General features: G+C 35.9%; 1 protein-coding gene across 3 annotated transcripts in view; it reads left to right on the forward strand.

Annotated features, from left to right (window-relative positions):
• The first annotated feature begins 8,838 nt into the window (after positions 1-8,838).
• Ir41a (Ionotropic receptor 41a) overlaps positions 8,839-25,088 on the forward strand; it is a 441,646-nt gene continuing 425,396 nt past the window's right edge. Inside the window, exons 1-2 of one of the 3 annotated variants that reach the window (XM_070213679.1) lie at positions 8,839-9,194; positions 9,281-9,338. In XM_070213679.1, the coding sequence (XP_070069780.1) occupies positions 9,321-9,338 (18 nt within the window). In that variant the 5' untranslated portion in view covers positions 8,839-9,194; positions 9,281-9,320. The remainder of the gene's footprint in view (positions 9,195-9,280; positions 9,339-25,088) is intronic. The other 2 variants (XM_070213678.1, XR_011418139.1) reach the window with 2 other exon arrangements.

Genomic DNA, 25,088 nt, shown 5'->3' on the forward strand with positions numbered 1-25,088 from the left:
TTTTTTAGTCTATTGCTTTTTCGAATTGGAGTATCAGAGTCACTTGGTTCACCTTCATATATAACACCAGATATATCTGGATCGGCCTTTTTCACTTCATTCTCCACTTCATTTTCCATTTCACTAGGATGCACATCTGATACTACCATATCAGTGTTTTTCTGAACCGTTTCACCCTCAACAAGACCAGAGTCTTGAAAAGAAGGTTCAATATTTTCTTCAAGATTGGGAAAATCCATGTTGTTATCAACATCCACAGCTCTAGACATTATCCTGTTTGATTCATCAAACACTACATCTCTTGCAATAACAAATTTGTTATTCTCCACATCCCATACTTTATATCCATTTGGTTCATACCCGACAAGTATACCTTTCCATGATTTGTCATCAAATTTTCTTTTTCTCGTTTTGTTGAGAACGTATACTGTCGAACCAAAAACTCTTAAGTACTTCAGGCACGGCTTTTTGCTGTGCCACATTTCAAAAGGTGTCTTTCTGCATTCATGTAATGCACTAGTTGGGCTTCTATTAATAAGGTAGGTAGCTGTTAGCACTGCTTCACCCCAGAAAGTTTTCTGAACCTTGCCCCCTATAACTAAAGCTCGAGCTTTTTCCGTTATAGATCTAATCATCCTTTCGGACACACCATTTTGTTGTGGAGTATGTGGAACCGTCAAGTGGTAACTAATGCCTTTTTGAACACAGAACTCTTTCATTTCATTCGATAAATACTCCCTACCATTATCAATATAAAGGTTAACCATATTTAAATTAAACAATGCATGCGTTTTAGCTACATAGTCTTGAAATACACTAAAAACTTCTGACTTATAACTCAACAGGTAAGTTACACAATAATGTGTATAGTCATCAATAAAAACTACATAATAATTCTTATGATCAACAGTAGATGGGGTTATTGGACCACACACATCAGAATGTACAACAAATAATGGTCGATTTTTGTGGTCCTTATTTTTAAATTTATTAAAACTTAATCTCGCCTGCTTTCCCTTGGCACAAGCTTCACATAATTTATAAATAAATTTTCTTCTTCTTGTTCTTCTTCTTCTTGGTCTATAACCTTCAACACATCTATTTCGTTTAACAATGCCCTTATACGAAATTTCCAGATGGAATATTTTTCTCCATCAAATGGCCTTATATTTCGTTTATTGGTTTTCTCCATATTGTATTTAATATATATAATAAAACGATACTTTTACTTAGCTGCAGTTATGGCGTGGTCTGGGCCCATAACCTATAAGAATATACACAATTTATATATGTGTGTGTGTGTGATTTCCTGGAAGCGTCACACTATTTCGTCAGAATCCGCGTTCCACGTGTTGCCTCTTGTATTCGTCCTGTGGTCTTCATATAGCGTGTAATATGTGCTCGGTGCAATATTATATCTCCCACCAATTCACAACCCAAGTTAAATACACTTTATGTATAGTTTTAGATATATATTTCAAGTTCCTTAGAACACGTCTTGTCACTTTAAATTATACGGAATAAGGAAGAGCTGAACCAGCTCATCGGAACCAAAACGATATTAGTGTTACCAGTTACAGTAGTGAGCAGAATACTTTTGCTTATACGATATTCTTATCGATATGAAGTAAAGTCATATTCCAACACACCTCCTCAAAAGTCTGATGCTCATGATTTAAAAATTTAAAGTTTAAGAAAGAATTTGAAATTTGAATTGGCAAGACAAGATATCTCTGGGAGTGCACATTGACCCAACATTTGTTGCTTGAATTGGGGAAACCCAGTAAAACCCAATTAGGTCAATCTTAAAAGTAATACAAAGAAAAATGAATATTTAAAATGACAAAATGATGTGATGCAAAATTAACATACAAAACAATTAAAGGCAATTTCAGGAAGTGATATTATAAATTTGAAAACTATAAAGTAATTAAGAAAATCTTCTGTTTCCAAACTTAATAGCTAGAAAATATAACAGATTCATAGTTTCAAAAAATTATTCTTTAAATGATAAATTAAATTAAGTCTTCAACTTTTATGTAAGTATCGTCTGCATCCATCAATCGCTTAAGCCAAGAAGCTGTCTCAATTGTGCAAAGCGTGGAGCTGGAAGTGGTTTTGTCAATATATCCGCCAGTTGATGATCTGTAGAAATATACTCAAGTTTTATTAGTTTATTTTCAACTTGTTCACGTGAAAAATGATATTTGATGTCTATATGTTTTGAACGTTTGTGGCAAGAGGGGTTGTTGGCGATACTAATACAGCCCTGATTATCTTCAAATATTGTAATAGGTTGCTTTACATTTATGTTCAAACTTTCTAGTAAAGATTTTAACCATAGGGCTTCCCTTACAGCCTCAAACAATGCCATATATTCGGCTTCGGTTGATGATGCTGCCACTGAATTTTGTTTTCGAGTACTCCAACAAATCAGGTTTGTTTTAAACATCTTAAAAAGATATCCTGTTGTACATCTCCTATCCAATTGACTTCCACCCCAATCTGAATCTACAAATCCAACAAAGAAGTCGTCATTGCTCTCATTTTTAGTGAATGTTAGCTTAAAGTCGATAGTACCTTTCAGATACCTTAATACCCTTTTTAAACATAGCCAAAGCTCTTTATTATTTTTCTGACTATACCGACTCAAAAGATTTACAGATATACTGAGATCTGGCCTTGTACATAGCATTACATACATAAGGCATCCAATCAAACTTTGACAAGGAGAATCGTCTCTTTCATCAGAGTCTAATAAATCAAAGTTCAGTTTACTTGGAAGTGGTGAATTTACAGAATTACATTGCTCCATGTTAAATTTTAATAAAATATTTTTTATATAAGCTGATTGGCTTAATTCCACTTTACTTTCTTTTCTGTCTATTTTAATACCAATAAAATACTTAATTTCCATTAAATCTGTCATTTGAAACTTGCTCATTAAATATGACTTAAATTTATTCATTGTTAAAATGTTTTCTGTACAAATAACCAAGTCATCTACGTATAACAAAACATATATATTTTTTAAAATAGTCCCTTTATCCAAAATATATATGCATCTATCTACAGGTGAATTTTTAAAACCAATATCTTTTAAAGCCTTTTCAAACACTTTAAACCAACATCTAGCCGCCTGCTTAAGACCATAAATTGCTTTATTCAATTTACAAACATGACTGCTATTACAAGACAGTCCTTGAGGAACTCTCATATATATTTCCTCTTTTAAATCTCCATTTAAAAAAGCAGTTTTTACATCCATATGATGTACTTTAAGGCTATACTGGTTTGAAAAAGACATTATAAGTCTGAAACTTGCAATTCTAGCCACAGGGGCAAAAGTTTCGTCGTAATCGATTAAATATTCCTGTGTAAATCCCCGTGCTACAAGTCTGGCTTTATATTTTACTGGTCTACCAAACTCGTTCTGTTTTATTGTAAATATCCATTTACAATCGACTATGTTTTTGTTTTCGGGTCTTTCTACCAGAGACCATGTTTTGTTAATTTCATGAGAATTAAGCTCATCTTCAATAGCTGCTCTCCACTGTTCTTTATCACTCCTATTATTAATTTCATCAAAATATTGGAGCACTACCTGTTAAAGTTTGCGCATTCATAACACAATTTTTAATCATATCTCTATATGGCAATTTGGGCTTTTTTTTTAGTCTATTGCTTTTTCGAATTGGAGTATCAGAGTCACTTGGTTCACCTTCATATATAACACCAGATATATCTGGATCGGCCTTTTTCACTTCATTCTCCACTTCATTTTCCATTTCACTAGGATGCACATCTGATACTACCATATCAGTGTTTTTCTGAACCGTTTCACCCTCAACAAGACCAGAGTCTTGAAAAGAAGGTTCAATATTTTCTTCAAGATTGGGAAAATCCATGTTGTTATCAACATCCACAGCTCTAGACATTATCCTGTTTGATTCATCAAACACTACATCTCTTGCAATAACAAATTTGTTATTCTCCACATCCCATACTTTATATCCATTTGGTTCATACCCGACAAGTATACCTTTCCATGATTTGTCATCAAATTTTCTTTTTCTCGTTTTGTTGAGAACGTATACTGTCGAACCAAAAACTCTTAAGTACTTCAGGCACGGCTTTTTGCTGTGCCACATTTCAAAAGGTGTCTTTCTGCATTCATGTAATGCACTAGTTGGGCTTCTATTAATAAGGTAGGTAGCTGTTAGCACTGCTTCACCCCAGAAAGTTTTCTGAACCTTGCCCCCTATAACTAAAGCTCGAGCTTTTTCTGTTATAGATCTAATCATCCTTTCGGACACACCATTTTGTTGTGGAGTATGTGGAACCGTCAAGTGGTAACTAATGCCTTTTTGAGCACAGAACCATTATCAATATAAAGGTTAACCATATTTAAATTAAACAAAGCATGCTTTTTAGCTACATAGTCTTGAAATACACTAAAAACTTCTGACTTATAACTCAACAGGTAAGTTACACAATAATGTGTATAGTCATCAATAAAAACTACATAATAATTCTTATGATCAACAGTAGATGGGGTTATTGGACCACACACATCAGAATGTACAACAAATAATGGTCGATTTTTGTGGTCCTTATTTTTAAATTTATTAAAACTTAATCTCGCCTGCTTTCCCTTGACACAAGCTTCACATAATTCATTTTCTGGTTTTATGTTATTCAGCAAATCTGTATCGTCAAACATATTTTTGGTTTTAATTTCTAAAAACTTTCCCTTACTCAAATGACCTAGCCTCTCATGCCACAAACTATAATTATTATTTTTAGCTGCATTTGCAATACAAGCTAGTTTATTAGAAAAGAAATTAATCAATGGAACATTTCCAAATATACTTCCATTCATTACAATTATTTTACCTTTTCTAACAGTTACACCTCCTGGGTGAAATACAATGGTAAGGCCTGCCTCCTGCATTTTCTTAACTGAGATCAAGTTTTCCGGGATATCAGGACAGTATAAGACATCTTTAAGCTCAATTTTCTCATTTGAATCAGTGCACAGCGTCACTGTTCCTTTCTTAACTGCATAAATGAATACATCGTTCTTGGCAACAGAAATTTTAATAGGTTCATCTAATTCAGTGATAGTTGTAAACAAACTCTCATTGTTGGCCAAATGGTCTGATGCGCCAGAATCCAATAAGAACCCAATGTTTGGTTGGCTATTTGCGCGTCTCATCATAAATGCGATCCCATTATGATTTCCTTGGCTTTGTGTGGATGTCATCTGCGCCTATTTGCCATTTCCATGTTTATCCTTTTCTCTTTTTAGGGCAAAGCAATCTTTTTTAAAGTGACCACTCTTGCCGCAATGAAAACATTTTTTCTGGAATTTTGAAACTCTATTTGATGCAAATTTGCTATTTTTCTTAAAAGAAAATTGAGGCTTACTGTCCTTTTTTACAGCCTGCATAACCTTTAGACTGGTATCTTTGCTACTATTTTTTAACTTGATCTCATGATCCAACAGACGATTTTTTACAAAGGCCAAGGTTAAATTATTTTCTGCTAAAGTTTCTATTGCCGTTATAACGCCGTCATACGAAGATGGCAGTGTTAGCAGTAAATGCGAAATCTTGTCCATTTCTTCAACTTTAGCACCTGATGCTAGCAATTCGGCAATGAGTTCCTCAAACAAATTAAAATGGCTTAATAACTGAGAATCGCTCTTAAGTTTTAAAGATAGCTGTTGCTTGCGTATAGACAACTGTGAGGCCAAACTCTTCCTCTCATAGATTGAATCTAAATTTTTGAAAACCTGCTTTGCCGTATCTTCACTTTTAGCAAAACCTAAAAACGAGTCACTTAAATACTCAACGATCACACTTTTTGCGCATTTCTCCTTTTTCTGCCATTCAACAAAATTTTCTTTTTCTTGTTCTTCTTCTTCTTGGTCTATAACCTTCAACACATCTATTTCGTTTAACAATGCCCTTATACGAAATTTCCAGATGGAATATTTTTCTCCATCAAATGGCCTTATATTTTGTTTATTGGTTTTCTCCATATTGTATTTAATATATATAATAAAATGATACTTTTACTTAGCTGCAGTTATGGCGTGGTCTGGGCCCATAACCTATAAGATAATACACAATTTATATATGTGTGTGTGTGTGATTTCCTTATACGATATTCTTATCGATATGAAGTAATGTCATATTCCAACACACCTCCTCAAAAGTCTGATGCTCATGATTTAAAAAGTTAAAGTTTAAGAAAGAATTTGAAATTTGAATTGGCAAGACAAGATATCTCTGGGAGTGCACATTGACCCAACATTTGTTGCTTGAATTGGGGAAACCCAGTAAAACTCAATTAGGTCAATCTTAAAATTAATACAAAGAAAAATGAATATTTAAAATGACAAAATGATGTGATGCAAAATTAACATACAAAACAATTAAAGGCAATTTCAGGAAGTGATATTATAAATTTGAAAACTATAAAGTAATTAAGAAAATCTTCTGTTTCCAAACTTAATAGCTAGAAAATATAACAGATTCATAGTTTCAAAAATTATTCTTTAAGGGCCGGTTTCTCGAGTCCCTGTCAAAGTCCCTGATAGCTATCTGTTCGAAAAACTTAAATACCAGATAAACTGTTCGTAAAAGCAAATCCGCTTTCTCGACTGCTTTAATTTATCTGAACGAGAAACAATTACAGAGTGCTGTTAACGCACAGAATTGTGCTGTAGAGCGCAAAAAATGGCGTGCTTCGATTATTTCATCAGCTGTTTGGGTATAATTCAAAGGAAAAGTCAGCTGTGATTTCGTTTCTTCTTCTTAGTTGGCTCTGGGAAATCAGCTGTCATTCTATCGAGTCGAAAACGCTTAACAGGGACTCCGAGTCCCTGTCAAAGTTAGCTCTCACATTGATGCTCGAGAAAGCCAAAATGCCTTAGCAGGGACTTTATCTGTTCGAGAAATGTTAGCCGGCACTCGAGAAACCGGCCCTAAATGATAAATTAAATTAAGTCTTCAACTTTTATGTAAGTATCGTCTGCATCCATCAATCGCTTAAGCCAAGAAGCTGTCTCAATTGTGCAAAGCGTGGAGCTGGAAGGGGTTTTGTCAATATATCCGCCAGTTGATGATCTGTAGAAATATACTCAAGTTTTATTAGTTTATTTTCAACTTGTTCACGTGAAAAATGATATTTGATGTCTATATGTTTTGAACGTTTGTGGCAAGAGGGGTTGTTGGCGATACTAATACAGCCCTGATTATCTTCAAATATTGTAATAGGTTGCTTTACATTTATGTTCAAACTTTCTAGTAAAGATTTTAACCATAGGGCTTCCCTTACAGCCTCAAACAATGCCATATATTCGGCTTCGGTTGATGATGCTGCCACTGAATTTTGTTTTCGAGTACTCCAACAAATCAGGTTTGTTTTAAACATCTTAAAAAGATATCCTGTTGTACATCTCCTATCCAATTGACTTCCACCCCAATCTGAATCTACAAATCCAACAAAGAAGTCGTCATTGCTCTCATTTTTAGTGAATGTTAGCTTAAAGTCGATAGTACCTTTCAGATACCTTAATACCCTTTTTAAACATAGCCAAAGCTCTTTATTATTTTTCTGACTATACCGACTCAAAAGATTTACAGATATACTGAGATCTGGCCTTGTACATAGCATTACATACATAAGGCATCCAATCAAACTTTGACAAGGAGAATCGTCTCTTTCATCAGAGTCTAATAAATCAAAGTTCAGTTTACTTGGAAGTGGTGAATTTACAGAATTACATTGCTCCATGTTAAATTTTAATAAAATATTTTTTATATAAGCTGATTGGCTTAATTCCACTTTACTTTCTTTTCTGTCTATTTTAATACCAATAAAATACTTAATTTCCATTAAATCTGTCATTTGAAACTTGCTCATTAAATATGACTTAAATTTATTCATTGTTAAAATGTTTTCTGTACAAATAACCAAGTCATCTACGTATAACAAAACATATATATTTTTTAAAATAGTCCCTTTATCCAAAATATATATGCATCTATCTACAGGTGAATTTTTAAAACCAATATCTTTTAAAGCCTTTTCAAACACTTTAAACCAACATCTAGCCGCCTGCTTAAGACCATAAATTGCTTTATTCAATTTACAAACATGACTGCTATTACAAGACAGTCCTTGAGGAACTCTCATACATATTTTAAATCTCCATTTAAAAAAGCAGTTTTTACATCCATATGATGTACTTTAAGGCTATACTGGTTTGAAAAAGACATTATAAGTCTGAAACTTGCAATTCTAGCCACAGGGGCAAAAGTTTCGTCGTAATCGATTAAATATTCCTGTGTAAATCCCCGTGCTACAAGTCTGGCTTTATATTTTACTGGTCTACCAAACTCGTTCTGTTTTATTGTAAATATCCATTTACAATCGACTATGTTTTTGTTTTCGGGTCTTTCTACCAGTGACCATGTTTTGTTAATTTCATGAGAATTAAGCTCATCTTCAATAGCTGCTCTCCACTGTTCTTTATCACTCCTATTATTAATTTCATCAAAAGATATTGGAGCACTACCTGTTAAAGTTTGCGCATTCATAACACAATTTTTAATCATATCTCTATATGACAATTTGGGCTTTTCTTTTAGTCTATTGCTTTTTCGAATTGGAGTATCAGAGTCACTTGGTTCACCTTCATATATAACACCAGATATATCTGGATCGGCCTTTTTCACTTCATTCTCCACTTCATTTTCCATTTCACTAGGCTGCACATCTGATACTACCATATCAGTGTTTTTCTGAACCGTTTCACCCTTAACAAGACCAGAGTCTTGAAAAGAAGGTTCAATATTTTTTTCAAGATTGGGAAAATCCATGTTGTTATCAACATCCACAGCTCTAGACATTATCCTGTTTGATTCATCAAACACTACATCTCTTGCAATAACAAATTTGTTATTCTCCACATCCCATACTTTATATCCATTTGGTTCATACCCGACAAGTATACCTTTCCATGATTTGTCATCAAATTTTCTTTTTCTCGTTTTGTTGAGAACGTATACTGTCGAACCAAAAACTCTTAAGTACTTCAGGCACGGCTTTTTGCTGTGCCACATTTCATAAGGTGTCTTTCTGCATTCATGTAATGCACTAGTTGGGCTTCTATTAATAAGGTAGGTAGCTGTTAGCACTGCTTCACCCCAGAAAGTTTCCTGAACCTTGCCCCCTATAACTAAAGCTCGAGCTTTTTCCGTTATAGATCTAATCATCCTTTCGGACACACCATTTTGTTGTGGAGTATGTGGAACCGTCAAGTGGTAACTAATGCCTTTTTGAACACAGAACTCTTTCATTTCATTCGATAAATACTCCCTACCATTATCAATATAAAGGTTAACCATACTTAAATTAAACAAAGCATGCGTTTTAGCTACATAGTCTTGAAATACACTAAAAACTTCTGACTTATAACTCAACAGGTAAGTTACACAATAATGTGTATAGTCATCAATAAAAACTACATAATAATTCTTATGATCAACAGTAGATGGGGTTATTGGACCACACACATCAGAATGTACAACAAATAATGGTCGATTTTTGTGGTCCTTATTTTTAAATTTATTAAAACTTAATCTCGCCTGCTTTCCCTTGACACAAGCTTCACATAATTCATTTTCTGGTTTTATGTTATTCAGCAAATCTGTATCGTCAAACATATTTTTATACCCTTGCAGAGGGTATTATGATTTCAGTCAGAAGTTTGCAACGCAGTGAAGGAGACATTTCCGACCCCATAAAGTATATATATTCTTGATCAGCATCACAAGACGAGTCGATCTAGCCATGTCCGTCTGTCCGTCCGTCTGTCCGTCTGTCCGTCTGTCCGTCCGTTTCTACGCAAACTAGTCTCTCAGTTTTAAAGCTATCGGGATGAAACTTTCGTAAAAGTCGTATTTCTATTGCAGGTAGTATATATGTCGGAACCAACCGGATCGGACAACTATATCTTATAGCTCCCATAGGAAAGATAAAAAAAAAACGTAAAAAAATTCTAGCTCCGGTGTTTTTTGAAATTTTACCTTCTACTCCTGGGAATATTTTTTTTTATATATTTCTGAATTTCGGTTTTTTTGTTTTTTAAATCGGATCACTATATCATATAGCTGCCATAGGAACGGTCGAAAAATTAAATGGAAATTAATGGGAAAAAAATGATATCTTTGTTGGTTTTTATTACATTCCCTTCTACTCTGGGATATGACTATTTTGAAATATTTCCGAATTTCGATTTTAATTTTTAAAAGATCGAACTACTATATCATATAGCTGTGATAGAAACGATCGAAAAATTATTGTGAAATAATAAGAAATTTAACATTTTTGCGATTTGTAAATTAATAGAATGATCTGCAAGGGTATATAAGCTTCGGCTTGCCGAAGCTAGCTTCCTTTCTTGTTGGTTTTAATTTCTAAAAACTTTCCCTTACTCAAATGACCTAGCCTCTCATGCCACAAACTATAATTATTATTTTTAGCTGCATTTGCAATACAAGCTAGTTTATTAGAAAAGAAATTAATCAATGGAACATTTCCAAATATACTTCCATTCATTACAATTATTTTACCTTTTCTAACAGTTACACCTCCTGGGTGAAATACAATGGTAAGGCCTGCCTCCTGCATTTTCTTAACTGAGATCAAGTTTTCCGGGATATCAGGACAGTATAATACATCTTTAAGCTCAATTTTCTCATTTGAATCAGTGTACAGCGTCACTGTTCCTTTCTTAACTGCATAAATGAATACATCGTTCTTGGCAACAGAAATTTTAATAGGTTCATCTAATTCAGTGATAGTTGTAAACAAACTCTCATTGTTGGCCAAATGGTCTGATGCGCCAGAATCCAATTAAAACCCAATGTTTGGTTGGCTATTTGCGCGTCTCATCATAAATGCGATCCCATTATGATTTCCTTGGCTTTGTGTGGATGTCATCTGCGCCTGTTTGCCATTTCCATGTTTATCCTTTTCTCTTTTTAGGGCAAAGCAATCTTTTTTAAAGTGACCACTCTTGCCGCAATGAAAACATTTTTTCTGGAATTTTGAAACTCTATTTGATGCAAATTTGCTATTTTTCTTAAAAGAAAATTGAGGCTTACTGTCCTTTTTTACAGCCTGCATAACCTTTAGACTGGTATCTTTGCTACTATTTTTTAACTTGATCTCATGATCCAACAGACGATTTTTTACAAAGGCCAAGGTTAAATTATTTTCTGCTAAAGTTTCTATTGCCGTTATAACGCCGTCATACGAAGATGGCAGTGTTAGCAGTAAATGCGAAATCTTGTCCATTTCTTCAACTTTAGCACCTGATGCTAGCAATTCGGCAATGAGTTCCTCAAACAAATTAAAATGGCTTAATAACTGAGAATCGCTCTTAAGTTTTAAAGATAGCTGTTGCTTGCGTGTAGACAACTGTGAGGCCAAACTCTTCCTCTCATAGATTGAATCTAAATTTTTGAAAACCTGCTTTGCCGTATCTTCACTTTTAGCAAAACCTAAAAACGAGTCACTTAAATTTATTTAATATATATAATAAAACGATACTTTTACTTAGCTGCAGTTATGGCGTGGTCTGGGCCCATAACCTATAAGAATATACACAATTTATATATGTGTGTGTGTGTGATTTCCTGGAAGCGTCACACTATTTCGTCAGAATCCGCGTTCCACGTGTTGCCTCTTGTATTCGTCCTGTGGTCTTCATATAGCGTGTAATATGTGCTCGGTGCAATATTATATCTCCCACCAATTCACAACCCAAGTTAAATACACTTTATGTATAGTTTTAGATATATATTTCAAGTTCCTTAGAACACGTCTTGTCACTTCAAATTATACGGAATAAGGAAGAGCTGAACCAGCTCATCGTAACCAAAACGATATTAGTGTTACCAGTTACAGTAGTGAGCAGAATACTTTTGCTTATACGATATTCTTATCGATATGAAGTAATGTCATATTCCAACAGTATGTATATTCTTGATCAGGGTCATTAGCCGAGTCGATATAGCCATGTCCGTCTGTCCGTCTGTCCATCTGTCTGTCCGTCTGTCTGTCCGTATGAGCGCTGAGATCTCGGAAACTATCAAAGCTAGAAGATTGACATTTTGCGTGCAGATTCTAGGAGTTCCTACGCAGCGTAAGTTTGTTTCAAAATGGTGCCACGCCCCTCTAACGCCCACAATCGCTTGTATACGATTTTAACAATTTTAATATTTCGGAAAAGTAAAAATGCAGTTTTATGGTGTTTATAAATACCTATCGAAATGTAGAAGAAATTTTTTAAATTGGACCATTCGTTAAAAAGTTACGGCGGATCAAAGTTTTTATCTCCTTCGCACTCCCTTTAGCTGAGTAACGGGTATCTGATAGTCGGGGCACCCGAGTATAGCGTTCTCTCTTGTTTTTATTGTATTCTCTTCTCTTCTAGGATATGATTTTTTTTTAATATTTCGTAATTTCGAATTTCGGAATTTAACAAAAATCGGATGACTATATTATATAGCTGCCATAGGGAAGGATAGAAAAATTAATGTCAAAACAATACGAAATTTAAAATATTTGCGATTTGCAAGTTAATAGGAATGATCTGCAAGGGTATATAAGCATTGGCTGGACGAAGCTAGCTTCCTTTCTTGTTTAATGTAAATTAGCTTAAATGTTTGCTTTTATGTGTCTTGTTGTCCAACTGTGAACTGTCTTATATGTGTATCCTTATAGATTTGAGCTAGCGATTGTGGTAATACTCTAGTTTACGGTCCTCACCCCTTAAACTCGCAAAAAAAATGATCCTCGACGGACCGCGGATTCTTAAGAATTTACATTTACGCGGACTGCCATGGTTCTCTTGTAATCGAATTTTAAAGTTACGTGTTTTGCTGTAAAAATAAAGTAGCCTTTTCTATGATTTTGAGTAGTTTGCTATAAAAAACAAGGGCTTTTCATCCCTTGTCAAAATAATAGGCGTTCAAAAAAAATGAGACCAAAATCTGAAATTGTTTTTATAGGGGGCCAGACGCCACAGCCGCGAAATAAATATCCTCGATGGACCGCTATTCCTTAAGAATTCAAATGACCATGGATGACCAACATATTCGTATCTTATAAAAGTAAAGTTTAAGAAATCGCGGTCCAATATTGCAAAAAAAGCGCCTCAAGCGAAAAATACTTTTTAAAAAATCGCGCGATTTTTTTAAAAATATTTTTCGCCTGCGGCGCAATGCACTTCTTCTTTCAATTCTCTTAAGTACTTGTATTGCGGTGAGGATTATAAAATTCGTGCATTATTGGTGTAGCCTTTTCTAAAATTTTTTTTAGACCGTGAAAAAGGTTAAAATATAATATATAAGACCACAAAATAGGTAAACTGTAATGATCCTCGTTGGACCGCGATTTCTTCAGATCTGCCTTAAGAAGTTTTATATTGGTCCTCCGTGGTCAATAAATTCTTAAGGAATCGCTGTCCACGGAGGATATTTAGTTCGCGGCTGTGGGGTCTGCCCCCTATAAAAACCATTAGACATTTTTGTCGAATTTTTCAGAAGGCCTATTATTTTGACAACTTATGAAAATCCAATGTGTTTTTTATAGCAAGTCGTAGAAAAGCCAACTGTATTTTTATAGCAAAGCACGTACCTTTAAAATTCGATTACAAGATAACCATGGCAGTCCGCGCCTTTTTTTCTTCATGTAAATTCTTAATAATTTTTTCGCGAATTTTGGGGGTGAGGACCGTAAACTAGAGTATTACCGCGATTGTGATTTTGTTTGTGGCGTAAAAGTTCTTAATGGCACAGAGTTGCAAAGAAGTAAAAACGAGGAATTAACCACAAAAGTGTCCTACAATGCCTACAGTGCCATACAATTGACCATTTTTGCTCATTTTTGCGCCTTTTGGTAAACTTGCGTTTATCTAGCCACATATATGTGTTCACCATGTATAGGACTAATTACTTGGTAATAGTCTAGAAGAAGGGCCTGTGCCCCAAAAACCGCGAAAAAATATTTTTAGGTGTTTTGTGACATTTTACTATAAAAACATATGGACCGTTCTTTTACAAACCGAACAGATTTGGCCAAAAAAAAAATTTCACATTTTTGATTTGCCTGAAACTTTTTTTACACGTACTATTCGGAAAATAAATAAAAGCACTAAAACCTCTCCTTTCAAAATAAAATTTCTTAAAAAAGAAAGTTTTTAATTTCTTAAAAATAAAAACAAATTAAGATTTAAACAAATTTTTTAACCATTGCCCCCACAAAAAAAAAAAATTTTTTTTATTTTAATACTTGCGCTATATTGTTAGTTACAATCGGTTTTTGTAAAAAGTTGGAGCCACTTTTAGTTTTTAAAATATCGAATTTGTTTTAGCAAGGCCTCGGCTTTTTTCTATGAAAAAACGTCGCAGCATGTAGATTAACTCTCTCACTCTTATCGGATCCTTATGGAATTCATGTTTTCTCATTGTTTACTAGTCCTTTAACAATTGTTAATGATTAAAAGTTAAGTTTTAAGTCTTTTGACAATTTCTGAATGACAAAAAGTAAAAAGTCATTTTTTAATCAATTAAAAACTTACAATTATTTATTTAACCGTCTATTTAAAAAACAATAATTTTAAAATTTTTGTATTTATTATTTTTCTGTGTTATGTAATTTATTAAACATTTTTAAATATTTTTTTTATGTTTTAAATAATATATATATTATAAAAAATAATGCAATTTAAAGTTTTATACATTTTTTTAAGAAATTAAAAAAAGATATTTAAAAATGTTTAATAAATTACATAACACAGAAAAATAATAAATACAAAAATTTTATTTTGAAAGGAGAGGTTTTAGAGGAATTAATGCAAAAGACATGAAGTCAATTGGATTCATATAACCGGAGATACAGATTTTCAATGAGAGGGTACTTTTTCAAATTTGACAATTTTTGGCACACTTAAAAAAATTCGAACTAAAAAAATAATTTTTTTTCGGTCAAATCCTGATACACGTGCTTATTTATTTTCCGAATAGTACGTGTAAAAAAAGTTTCATGCAAATCAAAAATGTGAGCCAATAAAAGGTGTTCGGTTTGTAAAAGAACCGCCCATATGGGCTCTCCGTTTGCTGTCAAAATAATAAAATTCGACAAAAATGTGAAATTGTTTTTATAGCAGGCCAGACCCCACAACAGCGAATTAAAACCTCAAAACCCTAGAAAATGGTACTTTGTTTTTATAGAAAACACGCAACTTTGAAATGCAATTACAAGAGAACCATGCATTTCCGCCGATAATCTTCTGCACGTAAATTCCTAAGAAATCGCGGCCCATCGATGGTAATTTTTTCGCGATTTTTGGGGCACAGGCCCCTCTTCTAGACTATTATCATTACTTTTGGTTCCCCATAAAGCTACATCATAATTGAAAAATACATTGTTCCTGTTGGCTCCTTAGCAGAAAGTGCATCAGAAGCTAGACAAAAACTTTGTTTGTAGCCAGGCGCAGTTTTCTGAATCGTCACTAATAATAAGGATAAGGATTTATCCGTTGGCGATATATATAAATAAATAATAAGGAAGTAATAAAATTCATTTTAAAAATTCCAAACCAATTCACAAAAACTTGATGAGTGGCTTAAAAATTAAGGACATAAGGTTTCTTTGGGCCAAAAAAGCATTGTAGAAGAAAATATTTTTATTTAATTTTTAAACGCTGTTCACAAATTAAGATTTTAAAATTTAGCTGTGACTTTCAAATTTTAAATGCACAACCCTTCTCTTGTGGTTAAGTTAGATTACATTTACATTACATTACAAAAAGGAGCATATAGAAGAGACGTGTAATTATTTATTTCCGAAAAGAGTATTAAAATTGGTTGACCACTCTTAAAGATATATTCCAAAGGACGTAGAAAAATAAAGATTTTCTTAAATTAAAGATACCGGAAATACCAGAGCTGATGGAGTATAGGCGTAGTGCTAAGAAAAGCCTCATTTATCGAAATAAAATGGTGGCAAGCCTGTTGACATGTGTAGTTTTTAACAATTACTTAATAAAAAAAAATAAAAAATTGTATCTACTGTGCGGGGGACAAATTAAAAAAAACAAAATTCAAAATTTTGTTTATTTTCAAATAATGCACAAAAAAAATTTCAATATAATATATTTTAGACTTGAGTTTTTGCACCAAAAACGGGTTTTTTGCTCACAGTGCATTGTCAAAAATCAAAACGACTACTTTCTACAAAGTTACAATGGTTTTTCTATTATTTTTTTTTTATTATTCCTATGGGAGCCATAAGATATAGTGGTCCGATCCGGCTTGTTCCGACATATGTACTACATCGCATCATCGCGATAGCTTTAAAACTGAGGGACTAGTTCGCATAGAAACGGACAGATGGACATGGCTAGATGGACTCGGCTATTGATGCTGATCAAGAATATATATACTTCATGTGGTCGGAAACGTCTCCTTCACTGCGTTGCAAACATTAGACTGAAATTATAAAACCCTCTGCTAGGGTATAAAAACAGTTAGTGGAACAGCCGGCCTGCCAATAGCGTGGGCAACGCCGGCAAAAGCTACACAACGCAGATAAAAACCAAAAAATGATGGAAAAAAATCAAATTTTTATACAAAGTTTATGAAACACGGGATCTTTGAAATAAACACAACCGGTTAGGTTGACACTAAGGTCGAAAATGTGTATTAATCGAGTATCGATTGCGTTTTATAAGTGTCAAGAGTTCACTCGCGCGTAAAATGGTGCGATAGCCCAGTTAGTAAGGCGTCTGCCCCTAATGCTAGAGGACCCTGGCTCAAAAACCGGATAAATCAGAGTTAGAAAAAAGTTTTTAAAATGCATATTTCCTTAATAATTTTAAGAACAAAAATGTTTTGTTAGATTACTCATGATAAAAAAAAATGGTGTGTTGTGAGCGGGATTTAAACCTCGTACCCCCATCACCTTGGCCTCTGAGCCATGCCCATTATTTTCTTTCATGGCAGAATGGTTACAGAAGCATTCAAGGAAATGTCAAATTTTATTTAATACTAACAAAATGACATTGGGTAGTGTCTTTTTAACACCAAAAAGGGCCAACTTTTTATTTTCGAAAGTATTAAAGTGACACCAGAATAGGGTCAACCTTCGGATCAAAGACTTTTTGAAACTCAATAGTGTCACATTGAGACCTAAATAGGGGCACATTGATGACTATTTTTTTGGGTGTAGTTCTGTTACAGATATTGGCAAAATCACTTTGGATAGCAAATATTTTACTTTACTAACGAAATGAGGTTCCCTTGTAAGCGTAGCTGACATCGCTTGGGATGTGATCGGTGCATGTACAGTGAAATTAGTACACATATCAGGGCTGCGAACCTATAATATTTTGGCATGGGTTCAAACCTAATCGACAGATAAGGTTCCGGATTGTAAAGCGGTTCATTTATGAGCCGGAGCAGGGTTCAGGTTCGAACCAGGGCTCTAATAAATCGTTTTTTTTTTTAATTAAAAAAAAATTAAACATTTATTTCCCAGTACCATTTTCTTCTAACATGTGCAATAAAATTAAGGCTATTAGGAGTTAAAAGTTTCACACATGAGCTTTAGAATCGTTAGAAAGCCAGAAAGCGATTGTGGGCGTTACAGCGGCCGTGGCGCTCGGCTGAAATAAACTTGCGCTTCGTAGGAAGCCAAAGAATATGTGTGTGAAATCTCAACCTTCTAGCTTTTGTAGTTTCTGAGATCTAAGCGTTCATACAGACGGACATGGCTAGATCGACTCGGCTAGTGACCCTGATCAAGAATATATATACTTTATGGGGTCGGAAACGCTTCCTTCTAGCTGTTACATACTTTTGCACGAATACAATATACCCTTTTACTCTACGATTATTAATGCCGGCCGTATCTGAGAATCTGACTGACATCTCCGTGGAGTTTTAGTTCTTTTTTAAAATTGCTAGAGCTTTTCTTTTTGCTTATTCATTTTTCCTTGCTCTAGCGGACTGAGCCACTTCTTTATTTATTTTTATTTGCTTTTATTCCATTGAAGTGCACAATTTGTGCATTACACTGTGCAAATCTGGTCTTCTTCGCAAACTTACGAACTGCGGATTCTGCCGTTTAATTTGTTTCAACTCGTCAAAAATTATAACAAACAAGAGAGAACGCTATAGTCGTGTGCCCCTTCTATCAGATACACGTTTCTTAGTTAAAGGGAGTGCGAGGGAGAATGAGATATAAAATTTTGATCCAGCGTAACTTTTTAACGAATGGTTCGTCTACATTTCGATTGGTATAAATAAACGCAAAAAAATTGAATTTTACTTTTCCGAAAACTTTAATAATGTGGGCGCTAGACACATTTTAAAATCGTTTGTGGGCGATTGTAGGCGTTAGAGAAGGCGTGGCGCTCGGCCGAAATATACTTGCGCCGCGTAGGAAGGCCAAGAATATGTGTGGGTAAACCCAACATTCTGGCTTTTGTAGTTTCCGAGATCTCAGCGTTCATACAGACAGACAGACAGACATGGCTATATCCACTCGGCTATACAGAGAAAATTATACAACGTTTTAGGTGCCGTTTTCATATAAAAACGTTTTAAAAATAAAAATGCAAACGTTTTAAAAAAGCAAAGTAAAATAAATTTGGATGAAACGTTTTACTTTTTAAAATGTTTCACCCCTTATTTTGCACCTAAAACTTTTTATAATTTTCTCTGTGTAGTGACCCTGATCAAAAGAGATGCAAAACCATCGATGTATCTTTCGATATTATCGATGTTTTTAAAAACGGCGATACATCGATGTAGGTTTTCAACCACCGATGTATCAATAAAAGAAAGAGACGCTAAGCAGCCGTAAGTAAACTTGATAAATGAGCACCAGAGAGCTGCAACGAGTATGGTCGAGTACGATCGATCATCGCGCCTGAATTTTCGTTTAATCCGGTAAACTCATTCGTCAACGAATAATCACGATCGGATCATACTTCGGCTTTCGGGTTTGTTCAACTACTCGACTCGCTTCGTAACGATCAATGATGTGTTTTTCAGCTTCAGGTGTAGGTGAACAAAATAATCGTTCCGAAGCACTCAATCGTTCCCGATGATTGCGGCTTCGAGCCAGTTGTACAAGTTGATTATAAATATCGTGTGAAATGATAGGAGAGTGCGTTTGAATGTATTGTATGTTTAGGGCTGTCGTCCAAAACAAAAAACTTCATATGAAAAACAACGTCAAAAATGTTTGTTTCATATGAAGTTTTTGATTTGGACGACTTTTTGTTGGGTTGAGTACTAGGCCTTAATGATAACAAAAGGAATATTAACTACTAGCAATACCCGAAGCGACGTTGTCCGCTTCTATAAGCAAAGCATTTATTTCTGATTTTTTCATATTTCAAAATTTAAATTAATATCCGAGTAAAATCCCGCCTAACCTTCGCTAAAAAGTAAACCCACCTAAAGCGCAGTAACATTCTATCCATATTCTTCTAGCCATAACATTCCTTACCTTAACACCGCATTAACCCTAATATTACCTCACCTTAACCCCACCTATTTTATTCTCACCCTTTGCATACTTTTTTATCACCTTAATGCTGTTTTCACTATTTCCTCGTCTTAACCCACCTTAACACCAGTTATTCCTCTTCTTAGCTAACCTAACTTTAGTCTCACCTGAAAAAAAATGTTTCCTTACTATCCTTTTCCTTACTACTTTTTCCTTCTTCTGGAATCTCAATTTTTCGTTAAATAAATATAAGTTTATATTAAGGTTCAGCAAAACAATCATTTTATTAGCAATTGGATCAATTTATGGGAAATTTAAAAAAATTATAGGGGAGAGGTCTGTAGGTTGGGACGGTCTGTAAGTTGAGACACTCAATTTTAGTGACAAAACTTTTGGGGAAAACATTATAAGCATTATTAAGCAAGGCTCTAGCCAGATTTAAGCTGTAAGCATCGTGTACCATTTTTCACCAAAAAAGTTTTTGTCCACTTTTTTCAAAATTCCATTAAAAATTAATAACGTGCCTAACTTAACTTGGTAAGGGATTTAAAACAGTCAGATAAAAAGGTTTTAATTTTTCCCGAAACATCCCATTTTGTGTTGTGGGGAGTTGGAAAAGAGAGTGGAGACTTCAAGGTGAAGAGAGAGTGAAGATTTCAGGTGGAGAGAGAAAACTCTAAAGGAGAGAGTTTGGAGAGTGAGAGTCGGGAGAGCGAGAGTGCAGACAGAGAGAGAGAGTGGAGACTTCTCCGGCAGAGCGAGAGTGCCGGGTGCAAAAGGAATTAACGGGACAGGCACCGGAATTTGGACTCTGCCGTGGACTTCGGACTAGGAAGTCAAGTGCCAGATCTCGGCAACCAAGCGGCACACAGGCGTGCCACATGCACCATTGAAAGCAGCGGGACGACGGCAACATGCAGAACAACAACTAAAGGCCGTGTGCGAAGTGCAAGGGAGTCAATCAGGAACCTTGGACTTTGGACCTGCATTGGAGAGTTGCCGCGGGCAGAGCGCAGAAGGAAATAACGGAACTGCGCCGGACTTTGGACTCTGCAGTGGACGTTGGACAAAGGCCACATCTCCGCAACGGAGCAACACACAAGCGAGCCACATGCACCATCGGGAACAGCGGGAGGGCAGCAACACGCACAAAAAAAGCGGAGGCCACGCGTGAAGGACAAGTGGGTCAAACGGGAACCACGGACTTTGGACCCAGAGTGGAGAGATGCCGCGGACAGAGCGCAAAGGGGAAATAACGGTACCCGGAGGCCCTATATAAAGCCGCCGGGCGCTGGCAGCAGGATCAGTCGATCACGATCAGTCAACCTATCAAGATCCGTCCAGATATCAAAGTGAGCAAGTCAGCAAGTACAGTGAGATATAAGTAAACACCAACAAGTCGAATCGCCGGAAACAGCGCCGTGGGAGCCTACAAGGAGCAAGATCGCTACCTCAAGACGTTCGGGATTGAATCACTAGGAATCTCCGAATTGAGACACCGGTATCTGAGGTCCAGAGGGTGTCACACGGGTAGGTCAAGGCGATCCGTTTCATTCCTGTCTCACCAAATCCTCGCATATAGCCTGGAGCGTCGAACAGAGTTTGAGTGGTGAAAGCCTGCGACAAGAAACGTGAAACTCAAGGAGAAACCTATCTAGACCCAGTGTGCCTTGCATAAGAAGGTCCTGGCGCGATCAGCCAGAAGGGAGATCGGTCAATCGTTTGTGGTCTCAAGTGGAGAACTCCAGAAGAGCCCTGCGGTTTGAGTCGTGTAATCCCGGAGCGGCGTGGGTCTGAACCCCGAGTGAAACGAGCCAGAAGGGAGATCGGTCGAGCTCCATAGGAACCCTACGGTTGAGTCGTGTAGTCCCGAGTACCAGAAGCCACGCCTACGTCCAACCGCGCAGCCAGCATATCCCGGAGCAGAGCGAAGGACATCGCCAGCGGCAAGCCAGCCAACGCATCGCGACAGATCGCGCTACGAGGAAACGTCACGGACGATAAGCCAAAAGGTGAAGCTAGGGCGGAACGTTCGTCTGCACTAGGCGTAGAAGCGAAGTGAAGCGCTCGGCAGTGTATATGCGTAACTTGGGCTGCCAGCGCGATCTGAGTGAAACACTAGTGGGACCATTCGGGACGGAGCAAGGGACAGGTGGTGGCATCGACAGGAGAGATTCCTTGAGATCGCGGCCTCTGTTCACCCTAGTCTGAGAACGGTGACGCTTCCCTAATTCCGCGCAGCTGATCTCCTGGCGAGTCTGGGGCACTACGAGTAGTCGTCGATCCCCCGCATCAGTGACGAGCAACGCCAAGCGTCTTCAGGGAGCTTCAGCGTCTTCAGGGAGCTTCAGCATCTTCAGGGAGCTTCAAGGATCGTCGAGGGAGCTACAGAACCTGAACGTTGATTCGACGAGGAGAGCACCGAGTCATCAAGGCGACCAGGAGTCACCGACGGCCACCAGTGGCAACAACAAGGCCAGCCGAGCCTACAAGAACACTGTACTACCACACCCGCAATAAACCCACTAAGAACCCGAGAATTCTGTGCTTTCTCACTGATCTAGTGGGCGGTCACGTTTATATAAATTTGGTGGGACGAACACACAACCTTACTGAGCTAGCCGCACAAATCTCGTAGCGAGCAGACCTAAATAACACTAGTTTACAAAATAATATTCTTGGTGTGCTCCCCAGCAATTGATGGCAAATTCTGTTAGTGCTGGACCCCTAGATCACAAAAATAGCACTTATTTTTTTTTCGATGGCACAGTTTTTTTTTAAAGATTTTTTAAAGTTCGAAATGTTAAATTTCGGACTTTTTTCGAATTTCTTCTTATATCTCGACAGATATTCACTCGGTTGGGCCAGTTTTAGTTTTATTTTAAAGTCAATAGATCAGAGCCTAACTTTGTCATACAGATCAATACGATTGGATGAGTAATGGCAGCGCAGAAGCTCGACAAAGAGGAAAAATGTGTTTTTTGGTCGTCTGTAAGTCGGCTGTATATATTGTAAAAACTCGAAATAAATCCGTTGAAAAATCATAATGGGTACAAACTTAAAGTTTACATCCTACCGAATAAAACAAGCCGGATATGGCCCAAATCCATGGAAAACTGGATTTATGGTGGATTTTTAAAGTTAGGATTTTTCCACTTTTTTCGGTTGACAAAGTCCAAATTTAAGATTTATCTAGGCGGCGACATGTAAAGAAAAATATTTGGTGTTGGCAGCCGGGTCACTAAATAGCTAAATCAGATATTTAAAAGCTAGAAAATTATTAAAGTGAATTTAATTTTTTAATTAAGATTACTTTTTTCATAAGAATGAACTATCCAAATGGATAGTACTTAGTTAAAAATACTCACAGTCATAACGCAAGCAATTTTATATTTTTAAAGGAATTTTCAGAAATTAAATTTATTTTATAATTTTCTAGCTTTTAAATTTAGCTATTTTTTGACCCGGAAAGTGGAAAAATCCGAACTTTAAAAATCCACCATAAATCCAGTTTTTCATGGATTTGGGCCATATCCGGCTTGTTTTATTCGGTAGGATGTAAACTTTAAGTTTGTACCCATTATGATTTTTCAACGGATTTATTTCGAGTTTTTACGATATATACAGCCGACTTACAGACGACCAAAAAACACATTTTTTCTCTTTGTCGAGCTTCTGCGCTGCCATTACTTATCCAATCGTATTGATCTGTATGGCAAAGTTAGGCTCTGATCTATTGACTTTAAAATAAAACTAAAACTGACCCAACCGAGTGGATATCTGCCGAGATATAAGAAGAAATTCGAAAAAGTCCGAAATTTAACATTTCAAACTTTAAAAAATCTTTAAAAAAAACTGTGCCATCGAAAAAAAATTTAGTGCTATTTTCGTGATCTAGGGGTCCAAATCTAACAGAATTTGCCATCAATTGCTAAGGAGCATTTCGGCTGTAAACTAGTGTAATCAGTTCGTTAAAGTGTAAGTTGGGACACTTTAAGCGTAAATTAAGACACCCGTTTTTCATATAAAAACAAGAGAGAACGTTATAGTCGAGTGCCTCGACTATTAGATACCCGTTACTCAGCTAAACAACTTAATAGAAATATGCCTTCTTATATGTTTTTCGCCGCTCGATTTTTACCCAGGGATCTCTTTCTAGAAGAGGCTTTCTAGAACTTTCAATTCTGCCTAGCACATCTTCCGTCTCTCTCTAGCGCAGGTGAATGCACTTGTGAAAAACGTATACGAGCAAAAAGAGCAAATAATTTAAAATTTGCATTAACATATTGTGAATTAGAGTGACCACAGAAAAAAAGGGAGATTTTTTCCAATGCCATTTCCTAGATGGCGCTAGTGTATATTGTATTGCGCCATCTACCGCCAGATATTGGTACTACTGGTCATGAAAGGCGGAAATGTAGGCGCTGGCCAGGTTTAAGCGTTTATTGGGTTTGTGGGCGTTAGAGTGGGAGTGGCAATTTTTTACTTGGCCAATCGATAAGTATTGACGAAGCGAATACATATCAGTTACTATTTTCATAATAGCTTCAAAACTGTGGGCGTTAATGGGGGCTTGTGGGCGTTAGAGGGGGCGTGGCACCTTTTTGAAACAAACTTGCGCTGCGTAGGAGCTCCTAGAATATTCATGCAAAATGCCAATCTTCTAGCTTTTATAGTTTCCGACTCGGCTAGTGATCCTGATCAAGAATATATATACTTTATGGGGTCGGAAACGCTTCCTTCTAGCTGTTACATACTTTTGCACGAATACAATATACCCTTTTACTCTACGAGTAACGGGTATAATGACTTAGCCCGACAGAGGCAGAAAGCTTCTGCCTAGTACATTTCTTTGATATTAGGGGAAAAGTGAATGTTCAATGAGCCTTCTGGTTTTAATTGTTATTTGGTCTAAGTTTTTAAAAAATGGATGGGAAATAATTTAAGACGAACTAAAATTGATTAAATTGATTGATTACATAAATAAATAGTTTTTAAAAGTTTGGAGTACTTTTGGTGTGAGTATTATTCACTTTTAAAAGTGTCCCAACTTACAGACCTCTTTTTCAAAATGTCATTTTTTGACACTTTAAAAAAAAATACTTTTTCAGTTTTCCCTAAGACAAACAACATTTGTTTTTAGAGCTAATAGACTAACCTTTCGATCAATACCAAATGCGTGAAGTTTCATAAGTGAATGTCGAAATGGCAGATTAAAAACAAAAGGTGTACCAACCTACAGACCTCTCCCCTACAAATTTTCGATAGTTTCAGCGATATATCGAGGTTTTCATCCATCGATTATGAAAACATCGATATACTCACCATCGATGGTTTTCCATCTCTACTGATCCAGAATATATTTACTTTATAGGGTCGGAAACGCTTCCTTCTGTTACGTACTTTTGCACGAATACAATGTACTCTTTTACTCTTCGAGTAACGGGTATAAAAACACGAAAATATTTACTAGTTTTGGAAAA

Source organism: Drosophila takahashii, chromosome 2R, assembly GCF_030179915.1.
Source record: "Drosophila takahashii strain IR98-3 E-12201 chromosome 2R, DtakHiC1v2, whole genome shotgun sequence".
Taxonomy (NCBI): Eukaryota; Metazoa; Arthropoda; class Insecta; order Diptera; family Drosophilidae; genus Drosophila; species Drosophila takahashii.